The sequence below is a fragment of the Citrus clementina genome, unplaced genomic scaffold, assembly GCF_000493195.1.
Source record: "Citrus clementina cultivar Clemenules unplaced genomic scaffold, Citrus_clementina_v1.0 scaffold_1, whole genome shotgun sequence".
NCBI classification, from domain to species: Eukaryota; Viridiplantae; Streptophyta; class Magnoliopsida; order Sapindales; family Rutaceae; genus Citrus; species Citrus x clementina.
The window spans coordinates 2,335,424-2,349,293 of record NW_006263303.1 but is presented as its reverse complement, the minus strand read 5'-3'; the positions used below and the strand labels follow the sequence as shown (position 1 = coordinate 2,349,293).

The window sequence follows — 13,870 nt, the reverse complement described above, 5'->3', positions numbered from 1 at the left end:
ATGAGGGAGGGGATGCGGAAGCCAAAAGCTATAATAGTTGTGGGAAGCATAGCAGGGATATCATGCACAAAAGCGCTTATTTTAGCAGGTTGGGATGTGGTGGTGATCGAGAAGATACGTGGACCTCCAACCGGAAACCCAACTGGCGCTGGAATCGCACTTCATCCATTGTCCCAGAAAATAGTTAAGTCATGGCTCCATCAACCTGATCTTCTTCACAACATCACCTTACCTCTCACCATTGATCAGGTAATGTATGGTTCTACACAGAATTGCTTTAATTTCAACTGACGTTCCCACAAGTTGTGCTGATTTTTTTTATTTTTCTTTCTGTGCAGAATCGGGCAGTAGATCAGGAAAAGAATATCTGTCGGATACTAGCTAGAGATGAAAATTTCAACTATTTACAGGCACATTGGACTGATCTTCATAGTCTTATATACAATACTCTGCCTCCGGAAATTTTTTTTGGGGTCACTTGTACCTCACTTTCTGCATTTCTCACGACAAATCAACTGTCAATGTCAAAGCTAAGAATCTTAAAACTGATGAGGTCATCGACATAGCTGGAGATTTGCTGGTTGCGGCTGACGGGAGCCGCTCATCAGTTCGCCAGACTTTTTTACCAGACTCTAAACTCAGGTTTCTGAACAAATTATATTATATTTTCATATTTTCTGTTGTCTAGAAATTTACGGTTTATTTTTCATTTCTGTTTTGCAGGTATACAGGTTACTGTGCTTGGATGGGGGTTTTTGATTTTTCGGAAAATGAGAATTCAGAAACCATACAAGGCATCCGGAAGGCATATCCTGAGCTTGGGAATGGCGTGCACGCTGTCAGAGTAATTGTGGAATTGGAAGTTGGTGCAAACTAATATATTTAGAACAACAATAATCAGAATCTTAAATGGCTTCCTGATATCGAGAGGATTTCTAAACCATCTGAATAACTAATTAATCATGAGTATTTCTAGTCCGTATAAAATTCATTCTCCTAAACAAATCTTTTATATTAACTCTTATAAATTCTTTTACGGAGACCACAATTCTTGTTATTACAATTCTATAGAGGTGGTGAATTTCCTGGAAGCTGTAAACTTTCAGGAAAATTGTGAATTTTATTTAGCTCCTCCTTCACCTTGTTAAAACATGTCCATAGAGGCTCTAGCAACGGCGGGAGTAGATTGTAACAAATGTAAAATCAACTTGAATGAGTGGAGCCATCGCATACCTTCGCATTTGTTGAGTAGTGGAAGAACTGAAGAACAGCAATATCAAAATTATTGTAGAGAGTTAGACATGGCTATAAGAGGAGTGAGTATGGGTAATGGTTTTGGCTCTCAACAGTGTCATCCCTCCGAGAATAATAAAGATATAAAGGCAGCAGCATTGATTGCATGTGTAAAGGAAATCGTTTTATTCGTCTTTTGCAATTTCTTCCTTCAAGACAGAAGATAAGAAGCTCATGACAAGGAACTATCGCGCGTTGTTAACAGAGAAAAAACCCGTCACTTGAATTATTTCAAGTATTTTGTTACATTTCAATTTATTTCTAATATATTCTTCGTTATTCAGAAAAAAATGGCATTTATTATTCGCATCCCTTTTAATTATATTTATTTCTCCATCCACTTCCGGAAAGATAAAATGCCTTCAACCATGCCCGCATTTATTTGCAAAGCAAAATAATGTCAACTAAATGCGCGAGAAAGGACTAGCATGTCTTAGTTCTCGCTTTAATTTGTCAAGATTTCACTCCTGCGCATTCGAGTGTCTTCTATCAACTTCAGTGTAAAAAAATCTGTGTCTTAGTTTAAGTAAAAGGGAATTTTCATTGTTTGTGTTTTTCATATTTTCTCTCAAAATCACTCACACTGTCTTATCACTAGACAAGGACCAAACAAAAAGATTGACCTACACACATGTGATGGAAGATGATAGAAAAAAATATTTCATATCGCTAATATTAGTTACTAGATTAATAACGTAAGCCTAAGGCAACTCCTAATACATGAGCTAGTATTTGAGTACAAGTTCGACTCACCAACTTTTGTATGCACCACTTATAATAAAAATTCTAAAATTTTTCTTCAACGCGTTGATCACCATGGTAAAAGTTACCAACTCTCATGTTTAGCTTTCCTTATGAATCATCGGTCGTCTTACATAAATTCTACCACATACCTTGCATAAATCTCAATCATGTCTTGTGCTTAAATAGCGTGCACTAACAAGCAGCAAAACATCCTCCTTCATGGAAATTGTTTTTGGGAAAAACAAATATGGATAGATCAATGACACAACACAAGGACAATCCCATCCTATCGTGGTGTCATTTTTATAAGAAAATTGGAAAAGTTGGGTGTATTTCGATCAAGAATTTATTTTTATTTTGCTGAAGAAGTAGAGACACTGAATTAAGTAAGAGGCTTTCGTTATTACAGGAAGGAACATAAGTATAGCAGTTCTTTTACTCACACAATTGAGGTCAACCCTCTTATTTATAGGCAGCTATAGTTAGCATAATGAACAGACCAAGCCGTGTCCTTTGAAGTTATCAAGCAGAACGAAAAATTGAATCAAGAATCGGAGGAACAACGTCGAAAAGAGGCACATTTTTGTTAAGGATGAATTCCGAGTCCTCTAGACTTGCTGTCTTTGGATCAAAAGGCCGCTCCCTTCCAGGAATACTTAACCCCTGTTTCATTTGACCCAATCGTCGCGAATGTAGAACTTGTGCTGAAGTTACAGGCTTCCTAATGGATTGATATTCTTCCAGAGCAGAGTATAAATGATCCGGCCCCCACTTCTCGAGGCATTTTCCTAACACTGCTGCATCTATTATCGCCATGTTTGTGCTTCTGGCAGAGTGTGGAGTTGTCGGGTGAGCTGCATCTCCTGTTAGCACCACTCTGTCCCAGATGATTTTCTCCAAAGGATCGCAATCATATATAGCATTAAGGAAAGGATCCCTTGTTTCTTTGATCAATCTTGACAATTCAGGTAACCAAACCTGCTCTGCTCTTTGGTGCAACTCCTCGATCATGTCACTGCTTACTTTCACAGAAGTTGTATTTCCCTGCAGAGAATAAAATAATTTGTTTCCCAATGTCACGTCATACTGCATTGATAAACCGGAAAATTAAAAAAAAAAAATGGATCCGGTGATGGTCTGAGCTGTGTTGATCGTTTGCAAAAATTAGATTTTAGCACTCAACTCGAACCCCCGAAAAAAAAATAGACAGATGAAACAAAAGTAAGCAGTTACCTTGAGCTCGGGCTCAGGTTGATTGACATACCAAACCCAATTGAACTTCTCTTTCTTAAGCTCAGTGACTATGATGTGAGATCCTGAACCAATATTCGTGTAAAAGCATTTCCCAATATCAGGATACGATTTTCGAATGCCTAAGATGGTTTCTGAATCGTTTTCTGAAAAATTAAAAACACCTCTCCACGCACAGTATCCTGTGTACCTATTAAAAACACATTGAAAATTATGAAACAAAATACTCAAAAATTAATTACTTTTATTGATACTCACAAGCAAGCACAAACCTCAATTTGAAGTCAGGTAGAATGCTCGGACGAATTGATGAGAGGATCCCATCTGCTCCGACGAGCAAATCTCCTACTATCTCGATTATTTCATCTGTCTCAAGATCCTTAGCTCTAACTTTGACAGTTAATTTGTCTTCAGAAATACAGAAAGAGAGGTACTGGTGACCCCATAAAAATATTTCAGGTGGCAGAGTATTGTATATAAGGCCATGAAGATCAGCCCAATATGCTGTCAGATACTTAGTGCCTTCTTCTCTTCCTATTACCCAGCTGATCTTCTTTTCCCCATCTGTTGCTAGGTTCTGCAATTAAACACAAATTTAAATTTTATCTATTCAACATATATAGATATTTTTTTCCCAATCAGATTCCATTCTAAATTGTATTTTGTGCAGAGAAAAATATCCTTTTATCAAATCTTAACCATACACCATTGTATATACACGTGTGCAACTAATATCTTGAAGAGATCAGTATAATTCAAAGCACTACTGGATTCTACTGGGAAAAAAGAAATTAAATATATTATATTATATACCTCAGTAATGGTGACAGGTAAAGTGTTGTTGTAAAGAAGTTCAGGTTCGTGGAGCCATGACTGAACAATTTTCTGAGCCAATGGATCGAGTCCAAGGCCAGCACCGGTTGGGTTTTGGGTTGGGGGTCCACGAGTTTTCTCAATCACAACAACATCCCAGCCTGCTGAAACAAGTGCTTTTGCGCATGATTCCCCAGCAATGCTTCCTCCAACTACAATAGCTTTTGGCTTCTGCTTCTTCGTATTCATCTCTCTTGTTTCCAAGTAAATATAACTGAAGAAATTATATTGTTGTATTCAGCACAATTGTTTTTTTTTGTTTTGGCTTGGGGTGGTGGCTTTTTATATAAGAATCGTTATACATTTATTTATGCTGTTTAGCTAGCCTAGCTGTATGGATGGGTTATGCGTACCACTTGTTAAGCAAGCTGACCAAGATTACCAAAAGGAAAGTCATTAACGGTCAAGTCGGGTTTATCACTCCACACGTGACACGACTTGCTCACATCAAAGTTATTTGTCGAGGAATATCTCCGGCACGATTTTTGCACTTGAATGTCAATATCATGTAGGAATATTTCATTCCTATTTTATAAAGATATTGTGCAATAGTTTAGGAAGTATTCACTTATTCTCCTTTAATATTATTAAGGCTTTCATGGGCTACTTTGTCTTTATTTTGTATAAATAACTCTGAAAATTTCATTAAAAATACAGAACAAGAATTATATTTTTCATAGAATTTCTTTCAGTGCAGTGATTTTATCATTATCAAACATGCACTTGTAAAAGATAATTAAATCAGTAAATTCTTAACTCGCTATTGGTTTTTTATTTAAAAAAAAAAATTCACCCTCTGTAGGTTTTAACAATTACTAAATCCTTGCGTAACCTGCAATGGGTTTTTACTTCACAAATATTGAAACAATACTTTTAAAAACACAAAAAAATTAAATTATATAAGTCAAACTATAAATTTATAATAGGAGCTTAACAATCTACATATAATACCCATTTCTAAATTTTATCAGTGTAAATGAGAAATTAAAGTTTTAACATTAAAATAAATACACAAATATGTCAATCTAGTATAAAATATTTCTATTGAAGGTAAATCACCATTACTAAGATCAATGCCTTACTTCATCTTTTTAATCAATACATAAGTATTGTCAATAACATTCACAAGTAAATTTTAGACAATTAACTAATAAATAAATGCCTAAACTTTAGTAAGCAATCATTAAGTTCACAGCTATTAATTTTTTGTTTTACAATTACAATTTTTTTTACGACAGTTGTAACTTAAAAGGTATAGTACTTCGATTCCAAACAGGACCTAGGTTATAAAGTTATGCCAAGTGGTGAATGAATGGTCCATATTATAAACTAAAACAAGATTAAATGTGAAAATTATTTGTTTTAATTCGTGTTAAAAAATATAGTTTATTATTTTTGAGATATTTTAATATTTATTTAATAAGTAAAAATTTTATGAGCATAAATGTAAAAGTATTGAGTTATTAGATATTTATTGATTGCAAAAAATAACTTAGTAATTATATATATATATATATATATATATATAATACAAAACTAATATTGTCAATACAAAAGTTAAGACGTAAAATAAAAAAGTGAAACCAATGGTACCCTAATTGATGTAGCATAATTATATATTGGCATGTGTTAATATATTATTTATCATAATCATTTCACTACCACATAAAAATTTCTACAAGAGTCAATTTTAAACATATTTCATAGGATTCAAACTTTGTGGTATAATGACATATTATCTTGTGAGAAATTCTAGAGTATAATATATGTGCTACATATAACTAATACATGTATGATATGTATAGTTCAATTAAATATAACTATTAATTACATGATAATTTTTTAAAATAAATACACATATAGCATATATGTATTAATTAAGTGTAGTACTTTTGGTATACCCTAGAATCTCTCCTAACTTGTTTTCTTTGTCTTCTTTGGTGGGCTATTGCCATTTAATTGACATCATTTATTCATCTATTCTAGAACTTGGACTCCATCTGTTGGAGTCTTATAGGATGTGCTTTTTAAAAATAATATAGGATGTCCCTTTCCAACTAAGTGATCTAAAACTAGGGCCAATTTAAAAACATACAAACTTCAATGTATTAAATGACGAAACACACTACAATAAAGCGTGTGGTCTTTATTTAGTAATCACTAATCAGATCAAATTAAGGGAGAATCTAATCCATTTTTCCTCGTTTAATAGGGTAAAAAGTTATTCATTTAGGAAGAATGAAGTGGTGGGCCAAATTTCGTCTATTTATCTTCCTTTCACACCCTCATTTTGACTAGAAATTTGTTCTGGTAAGAAAATAGATGAGAAACTTGTGCATGAGACTCTTGCCCTACCGGAATCAACAGATATATTCTTGAAATTTTTCTCTAGAGTAGTGACTTGGTTCGAGATGTTAAATTTTATTAAAATCCGAGTCAAATTTGAAAATATTTGAGATGCTTGAATATGGTGAAAATAGGAATTGTTTTTGTTACTTTTTCAATTCTTGATTTTTACAAATATATAAAGACGTTCAAGATGTTGTACAAGGAAAGACAATATTTACAATAATTATAATAATCAACTAGCCGTTGTGATGAGTCCACCATGACATGTGTTGCTATATTTTCCATCAATTATGGCTTAGACGAGATGTTGGAAATCCTCTTGCCATGGCGGTACAAGCTACCATATTTGTTGCTTGTGACTTGTCCTTATCAGCCCCCCTCAAGCTAGGCAGTGACATGCGATGAACGCCTAGCTTGGTTCGTAGCGTGAGAAATTGATGCTTCCCCAAAGGTTTTGTAAGAGTGTCTGCAATCTGAAGATGAGAAGGCACATATCGTGTAAATAATGACCCTTTAGCAACCTTCTCACGAACAAAATGCACGTCAAGCTCAATGTGTTTCATTCTAGCATGAAACACTGGGTTCTTAGTCATATGAATTGCACTCAAATTGTCACAGAGAAGTGTGGGTGCTTTCGGAATACAGAACCCAATGTCATTAAGGAGATATGTGAGCCATGTTAACTCGGCAGCGGCAGAGGCCATGGACCTATATTCGGCTTCGGCACTTGAGCGAGAGACTGTGTGTTGTTTCTTGGAGCTCCAAGAGATACAGTTGCTTCCAAGATAAATGCAAAATCCTGTTGTACTTCGTCTTGTTATCGGACATCCAGCCCAATCGGAATCGGAAAAGGCATAGAGCTTGAGAGAGCTTTGAGACAAAAATCTAAGGCCAAAGTCAAGGGTACCTTTAAGGTAACGAAGGATCCTTTTCACGTCCTTGAGGTTGGCTTTTGTTGGTGCTTGGAAGTGTTGAGAGACTCGATTGACAGCAAATGTGATATCGGGCCTTGTGTAGGTGAGATATTGAAGGCTTCCAACAAGGCCTCTATATTCAGTTGCATCCACAGGTTCATTATCATCCGAACACGGTATTGATCGTATAGCCATCGGCGTGTTGATAGGAGAACAATCCTGCATTCTTGCCTTGGAAAGAAGGTCTTTAGTGTACTTCGCTTGAGATAGAAAGATGCCATGCGTGAATTGTTGAACTTCAATGCCTAGGAAGTAATGTAGGTTGCCAAGATCTTTTAAAGCAAACTTTGAGCTCAGATTGTTGATGATTGATTGAATTTCCTTCTCATTATTTCCTGTAATGATCACATCATCAACATAAATTAATATAAGTATAAGAATGGATTTGTTATTAAATATAAATAAAGAGCTATCAGCTTTGCTACTAGAAAATCCAAGAGAAATTAAGGCTTGAGAAAGACACTCGAACCACGCTCTAGGTGCCTGTTTCACGCCATAGAGCGATTTTTTAAGCTTGCAAACATATGCTGGATGACGTGAATTGCGAAACCCAGGAGGCTGCTCCATGTAGACAGTCTCCTTTAATAGTCCATGAAGAAAAGCATTGCGAACATCTAGCTGCTTGATAAGCCATTTTGAGCTCACAGCAATTGCAAGGATAAGGCGAATAGTTGTGGCCTTTATAACGGGACTGAAGGTTTCATCGAAGTCGACTCCTGGAACCTGTGTGAATCCCTTGGCAACTAATCGAGCTTTATAGCGATCAATGGTTCCATCTTCTCTGTATTTGATACGATATACCCACTTCGATCCGATGACATTAACATTGTTAGGCCGCGGCACAAGGACCCATGTCTGATTTTGATGCAATGCTTGAAGCTCTTCTTTCATAGCTTGAGTCCAAAGTGGATTCTTTAAGGCTGTTTTGAGTGTTTTAGGTTCAATTTCTCTACTGTGGCTGGCTTGAAGGGCTAATTTAGGATTTTGTTTGAGTTTATTGCGTGTCATCATGGGATGAGTATTTAGGCTTTGCGGTTCCGCAGCTGTGTTTGGTATCTTAAGTTCCACAAATAAGCGATTGGATATGTCAGGATAATCTGGTTGTGAATTTGTGGCAGGGCTGTTGTTCGTATTTCTGGACAAATTAGGTGGTTCAGTTGCATGTGAACTACTAGAATTTGAATCATTTGTAGTCAAAGGATGCATTGCATGTGGAGACTCCAAAATATTTGGAATTGCTTCTGACTTGTCGTGTGGAGTTGCTGAATTCAAATTGTCCTCTAAATTCTCTTGTGGGAAATTTGAAATAATTGGAGAAGTAACATTTGAGTTGTTGTCCAAGTTCACATGCTTGTGGGGCATGAATTGCACATGTGGTGTTGATATTGTAGCGCCTTTACAATTGTTTACTTTGACAGCATGTGAATCATTAAGATTCTCACAATTGGGAGAATTCTTTGGGAGCCACTCATCTTGTTGAGGGAAGGTGGTCAATGTACTATGTTCCTGCACATTAAAAAATGACGTTAAGTTTTTGAATGGTAAATAATTTTCATCAAATACAACATGCCTTGATATATATACACGATTAGTCTCAGGTTGTAGACAACGATATCCTTTATGGAGGGGACTATAGCCTATGAAAACACATGGATATGATTTTTTATCAAATTTTGTTTTACAGTAATCCCGAAGATAAGGAAAAAATCTACAACCTAGGACTTTTAACCCTTTATAGTCCGGTAATTTTTTGAAAAGAATTTCATAAGGGCTTTTATTTTTTAAAGGTGAAAGAGGCAGTCTGTTAATGATATAAGTGGCTGCAAGAAAAGAATCCACCCATAATTTGAGTGGCAAAGAAGCATGAAACATCATCGTCAAGGCTGTCTCATTGATGTGTCTATGCTTTCTCTCGGCAACACCATTTTGCTCCGGAGTGTATGGACAAGAAATTTGTCTTGTGATACCGCAATTTTCAAGATGTTTGATGAAGGCTGTAGAATTAAATTCCCCTCCTCCATCGCTTTGAAATATTGTGATCTTTTTGTCCAATTGCTTTTCAACTTGTTTCTGAAATTTCAAGAAGCACTCCAAGAAATCAGATTTTTGTTTTAAGGGATATAACCAACTAAAACGTGAATAATCATCTACAAATAATACATAGCAACGAAAATGTTGAGTAGAAGTAATGGGAGCTGGACCCCATATATCACAATGCACTTTTTGTAAAGGAAAATCTGCTTTATTATTAGATAAATTAAAAGATTTCCTACAACTCTTGCCTAATTGGCAAGAAACACAAATACGGGGTGCTTTAGACCAACTAGAAAAGTCAATAAAATCATTGCGTTTTAAGGCCTCCAAGATTTTAGGATTGGCATGGCCAAGCCTCTTGTGCCATAAACTAAAACCGCTAGATTCTCCTTGAATTGCGTTGAAGGCAGCATGAAAGTCTCCTTCCAATGTGTATAGCTTCCCTTGCTTACTCCCCTTTGCCAGAACCTTGTTTTCCTTGCTCTTCACAATAAAACCATCAGTGTTAAATTCAAAAACACATTTAATATCATCAATGAGTTGTCCAACTGATAAGAGATTCTTTTTGAGTTTTGGAACAACTAAAATATTATTTAAGTGTAAAGAACCATGATTTGTATTTAAAGAAGCAGAACCAATATGTGAAATATTTAAATCTTGACCATTGCCGACAATTATTTTGTCATTACCTCTATACGGCCTTACATGATCAAGATTACCTGTGTTATTTGTCATGTGTGATGTTGCTCCAGAATCCACATAGAACTGTTGATCATTATTTTCTTGAAGATTCATGGCAGCTAGGGCCTGTGGATCCTCTTCATTGTCATAGTTGTATCTGTACCAACATTCAGCAGCACTATGTTTGCGTTTGTGACAGATTTGGCAAATAACTTCTTCATCTGAGGTATTATTTTCTTTATTTGGTTTTTGAGGCTGCTGTTGTGGTTTACGGTTGTTGCCATTGTAATTGTTGTAGTTGTTGGGGTAATTTCTACCACCTGAGTTGCGTTGAGATCCTCTGCCTCGGTATGGAGGTCTTCCACCTCTTTGATTTCTGCCTCTTCCGCGTTGACCAAAGAAGGCTTGGTTTTGATTTGTGCCAAGTCTAGCTTATTCATCTTTTTCTACGATCACAGTATGTTCATGGTTTTGGAGAGCATTGATGAATTGTTTAAGGCTGGGATATGGAGGTTTAGTGAGCATTGCAGTTTTGAAGTCAGCATATTTGGGACCTAAGGCTCTTGCAATTTGAAAAATCTTGTCATCATCATTCATTGGTTTTCCAATGGCTGCCAACTTGTCGCAAAGGCCCTTGAATTTCTTAAGAAATTCATCAAGCTTGGAAGATCCTTTCTTTAGAGAATAAAGGCTATCTTTTAGCCATGTTTCTTGCTCCTTAGTTGCAGGCAGCATGTTTTCTTCAACGGTGAGCCAGATTTCTCGAGCCGTTTGCAAGCCGATAACCATGCTCAACACGTCTTCGTTCATCATACTTCTGAGCCAAGTTGTGAGAAGTCCATCATTATTTTTCCACATGAGAAAATCTGGATTATTTATCTCCTTCCCATCTTGCTCTATCATCTTTGGTGGAGTCTTAACATCAACTATATGGTGATTTAGCCCAAGGGTAAATATAAGTGGTTGAACTTGAGAACTCCAAATAAGATAATTTTCAGTGTTGAGTTTTATTGGAACCAAACTCGAACACTGATGGAAAGATTGAAGGGATAGGGATGGTTCTGAATTTGAACTTGAAGCCATTAGGCTCTGATACCATGAAAATATTTGAGATGCTTGAATATGGTGAAAATAGGAATTGTTTTTGTTACTTTTTCAATTCTTGATTTTTACAAATATATAAAGACGTTCAAGATGTTGTACAAGGAAAGACAATATTTACAATAATTATAATAATCAACTAGCCGTTGTGATGAGTCCACCATGACATGTGTTGCTATATTTTCCATCAATTATGGCTTAGACGAGATGTTGGAAATCCTCTTGCCATGGCGGTACAAGCTACCATATTTGTTGCTTGTGACTTGTCCTTATCAAAATTAACAATAGTATAAAATTTTTTTGACAATAATATAAAAAAATGTTCATATGATTGCCAGCTCTTCCTGATTTATGAATTCAGAATGGGAAGTTTTCCCCTGTCTATAAATATATCCATGCGCGAGCGTCCCTTTGTGTCACACATACTGGTGTTTGAGAGGAAGAGAGAGACATGAGGTAGTGGATGCGGAAGCCAAAAGCTATAATAGTTGGGGGAAGCATAGCAGGGATATCATGCGCAAAAGCGCTTATTTTAGCAGGTTGGGATGTGGTGGTGATCGAGAAGACACGTGGACCTCCAACCGGAAACCCAACCGGCGCTGGAATCGCACTTAATCCATTGTCCCAGAAAATGGTTAAGTCATGGCTCCATCAACCTGATCTTCTTCACAACATCACCTTACCTCTCACTATTGGTCAGGTAATGTACGTATATACGCAGAACTACTTTAATTTGAGCTCTTGCGTTGACTTTTTTTATTTTTCTTTTTGTGCAGAATCGGGCAGTAGATAGGGAATAGAACATCTGCGGGTACTAGCTAGAGACGAAAATTTCAACTATTTAGTGGCACATTGGACTGATCTTCATGGTCTTATATACAATACTCTACCTGTCGAAATAGTTTTTTGGGGTCACTTGTGCCTTACTTTCTGCATTTCTCACGACAAATCAACCGTCAATGTCAAAGCTAAGAATCTTAGAACTGATGAGATCATCGACGTAGTTGGAGATTTGCTGGTTGCAGCTGACGGGAGCTGCTCATCAGTTCGCCAGACTTTTTTACCAGACTCTAAACTCAGGTTTCTGCACAAATTATATTATATTTTCATATTTTCGGTTGTCTTGAAATTTACGGTTTATTTTTCATTTCTGTTTTTCAGGTATACAGGTTACTGTGCTTGGAGGGGTGTTTTTGATTTTTCGGAAAATGAGAATTCAGAAACCATACAAGGCATCCGGAAGGCATATCCTGAGCTTGGGAATGGCGTGCACGTGGACTTGGGCCCTGGAACTCACACCGTCCTTTATGAGCTTATGTACAAGAGGCTCAATTGGATTTGGTTTATCTCTCAACCTGAGCCTCAACTCAAGGCGATTGCCTAACTTGCTTCATTTTATCATTTATATACATACGTGTTAGCAGAGCTAGCTTTAATAAATTGATTAAGTAATTTCAGGGAGATTCAGCTACAATGAAAGTGAGCAGTGACATGATCAAGAAGATGCACCAAGAAGCAGAGAAGATTTGGGTTCCTGAGTTTGCAAGAGTAATAAAAGAAACAAAGGAGCCTTTCCTTAACCTTATATATGATTGTGACCCTTTGACACTAATATACTGGGACAATGTGGTCTTAATTGGAGATGCGGCTCATCCCATAACCCCTCACTGTGCAAGAAGCACAAACATGGCCATAGCTGATGCAGCAGTTTTAGGTAAATGCCTTGAGAGGTGGGGGCCAGAAAATTTACATTCAGCTCTGGAAGAACATCAATCTGTTAGGCTACCTGTCACTACCAAGCAAGTCCTGCATTCGCGGCGAGTGGGTCAAATAAAACTCGGCTTACCTACCCCTGATCGTGAGCCTTTTGATCCAAACACAGCAAGTCCTGAGGATTGTGAAATCCTGAAACAGAGACGTTTACCCTTCTTCGACGACGTTCCCTCCATACTCGAATAATCAGTGCTACAGTTATTTCACTTGCACTTAGTCTCTTAATTAGAATAATTTATCTGCTTCCATTCGTCCTTGCAAATTGCTTTTGCTTATGATCATTTCCATCTTGGTTCTGATTGGTTCAATAATTTGGTTGTACTTCGTTCACATGAATAAATTAAAAATCGTCTGCGCATTTTGTTAAAATTTGGAAGGGCAAATCTAAAAGTCAAATAATGGCTATGGATGGACAATTTCGTTCCATTTTCTTTTAGAATAGTATTGTCTTTAACCCCTCATCATGAAATTAGGGTTGTCCGAGCTTATATACTTAGTAGATTCAATACAATAAATATTCAAATTGACAAGAGACTATCTCTTTGTAATACTCTTTTGTCACGTGGATGTTACCACTCATGGTCTCCACTCAGAAAAATTTTAGAATACATAAAAAATATCATGCCAGTCATATAACAAGTAGATAATGTTATGACATGTGTGCATTTATTTTTGAAAAATCTCCATACAAGTGGTGTGCATGCATTGGTTGATTGTATTATTTCAAATGTATTTAGAATTCGTCCTCCACTCGTGCAATAAATAGTTCAACAAAGAATGGAATGCAAAAAGAAATT

General features: G+C 36.4%; 1 protein-coding gene and 2 pseudogenes across 1 annotated transcript; 2 read left to right on the top strand and 1 right to left on the bottom strand.

Moving 5' to 3' along the window:
- On the top strand, window positions 1-877 carry LOC18054055 (annotated as a pseudogene).
- Window positions 878-2,354: 1,477 nt separating this feature from the next.
- Window positions 2,355-4,499, bottom strand: LOC18054054 (6-hydroxynicotinate 3-monooxygenase). The gene is made up of 4 exons (XM_006450466.2): window positions 4,102-4,499; window positions 3,561-3,865; window positions 3,271-3,478; window positions 2,355-3,081 (listed from the first exon to the last, which is right to left on the bottom strand). The coding sequence occupies exons 1-4, from the start codon at window positions 4,348-4,350 to the stop codon at window positions 2,560-2,562; spliced, it is 1,284 nt and encodes a 427-aa protein (XP_006450529.1). The 5' UTR covers window positions 4,351-4,499; the 3' UTR covers window positions 2,355-2,559.
- Window positions 4,500-11,763: 7,264 nt separating this feature from the next.
- On the top strand, window positions 11,764-13,259 carry LOC18054053 (annotated as a pseudogene).
- Window positions 13,260-13,870: the final 611 nt, after the last annotated feature.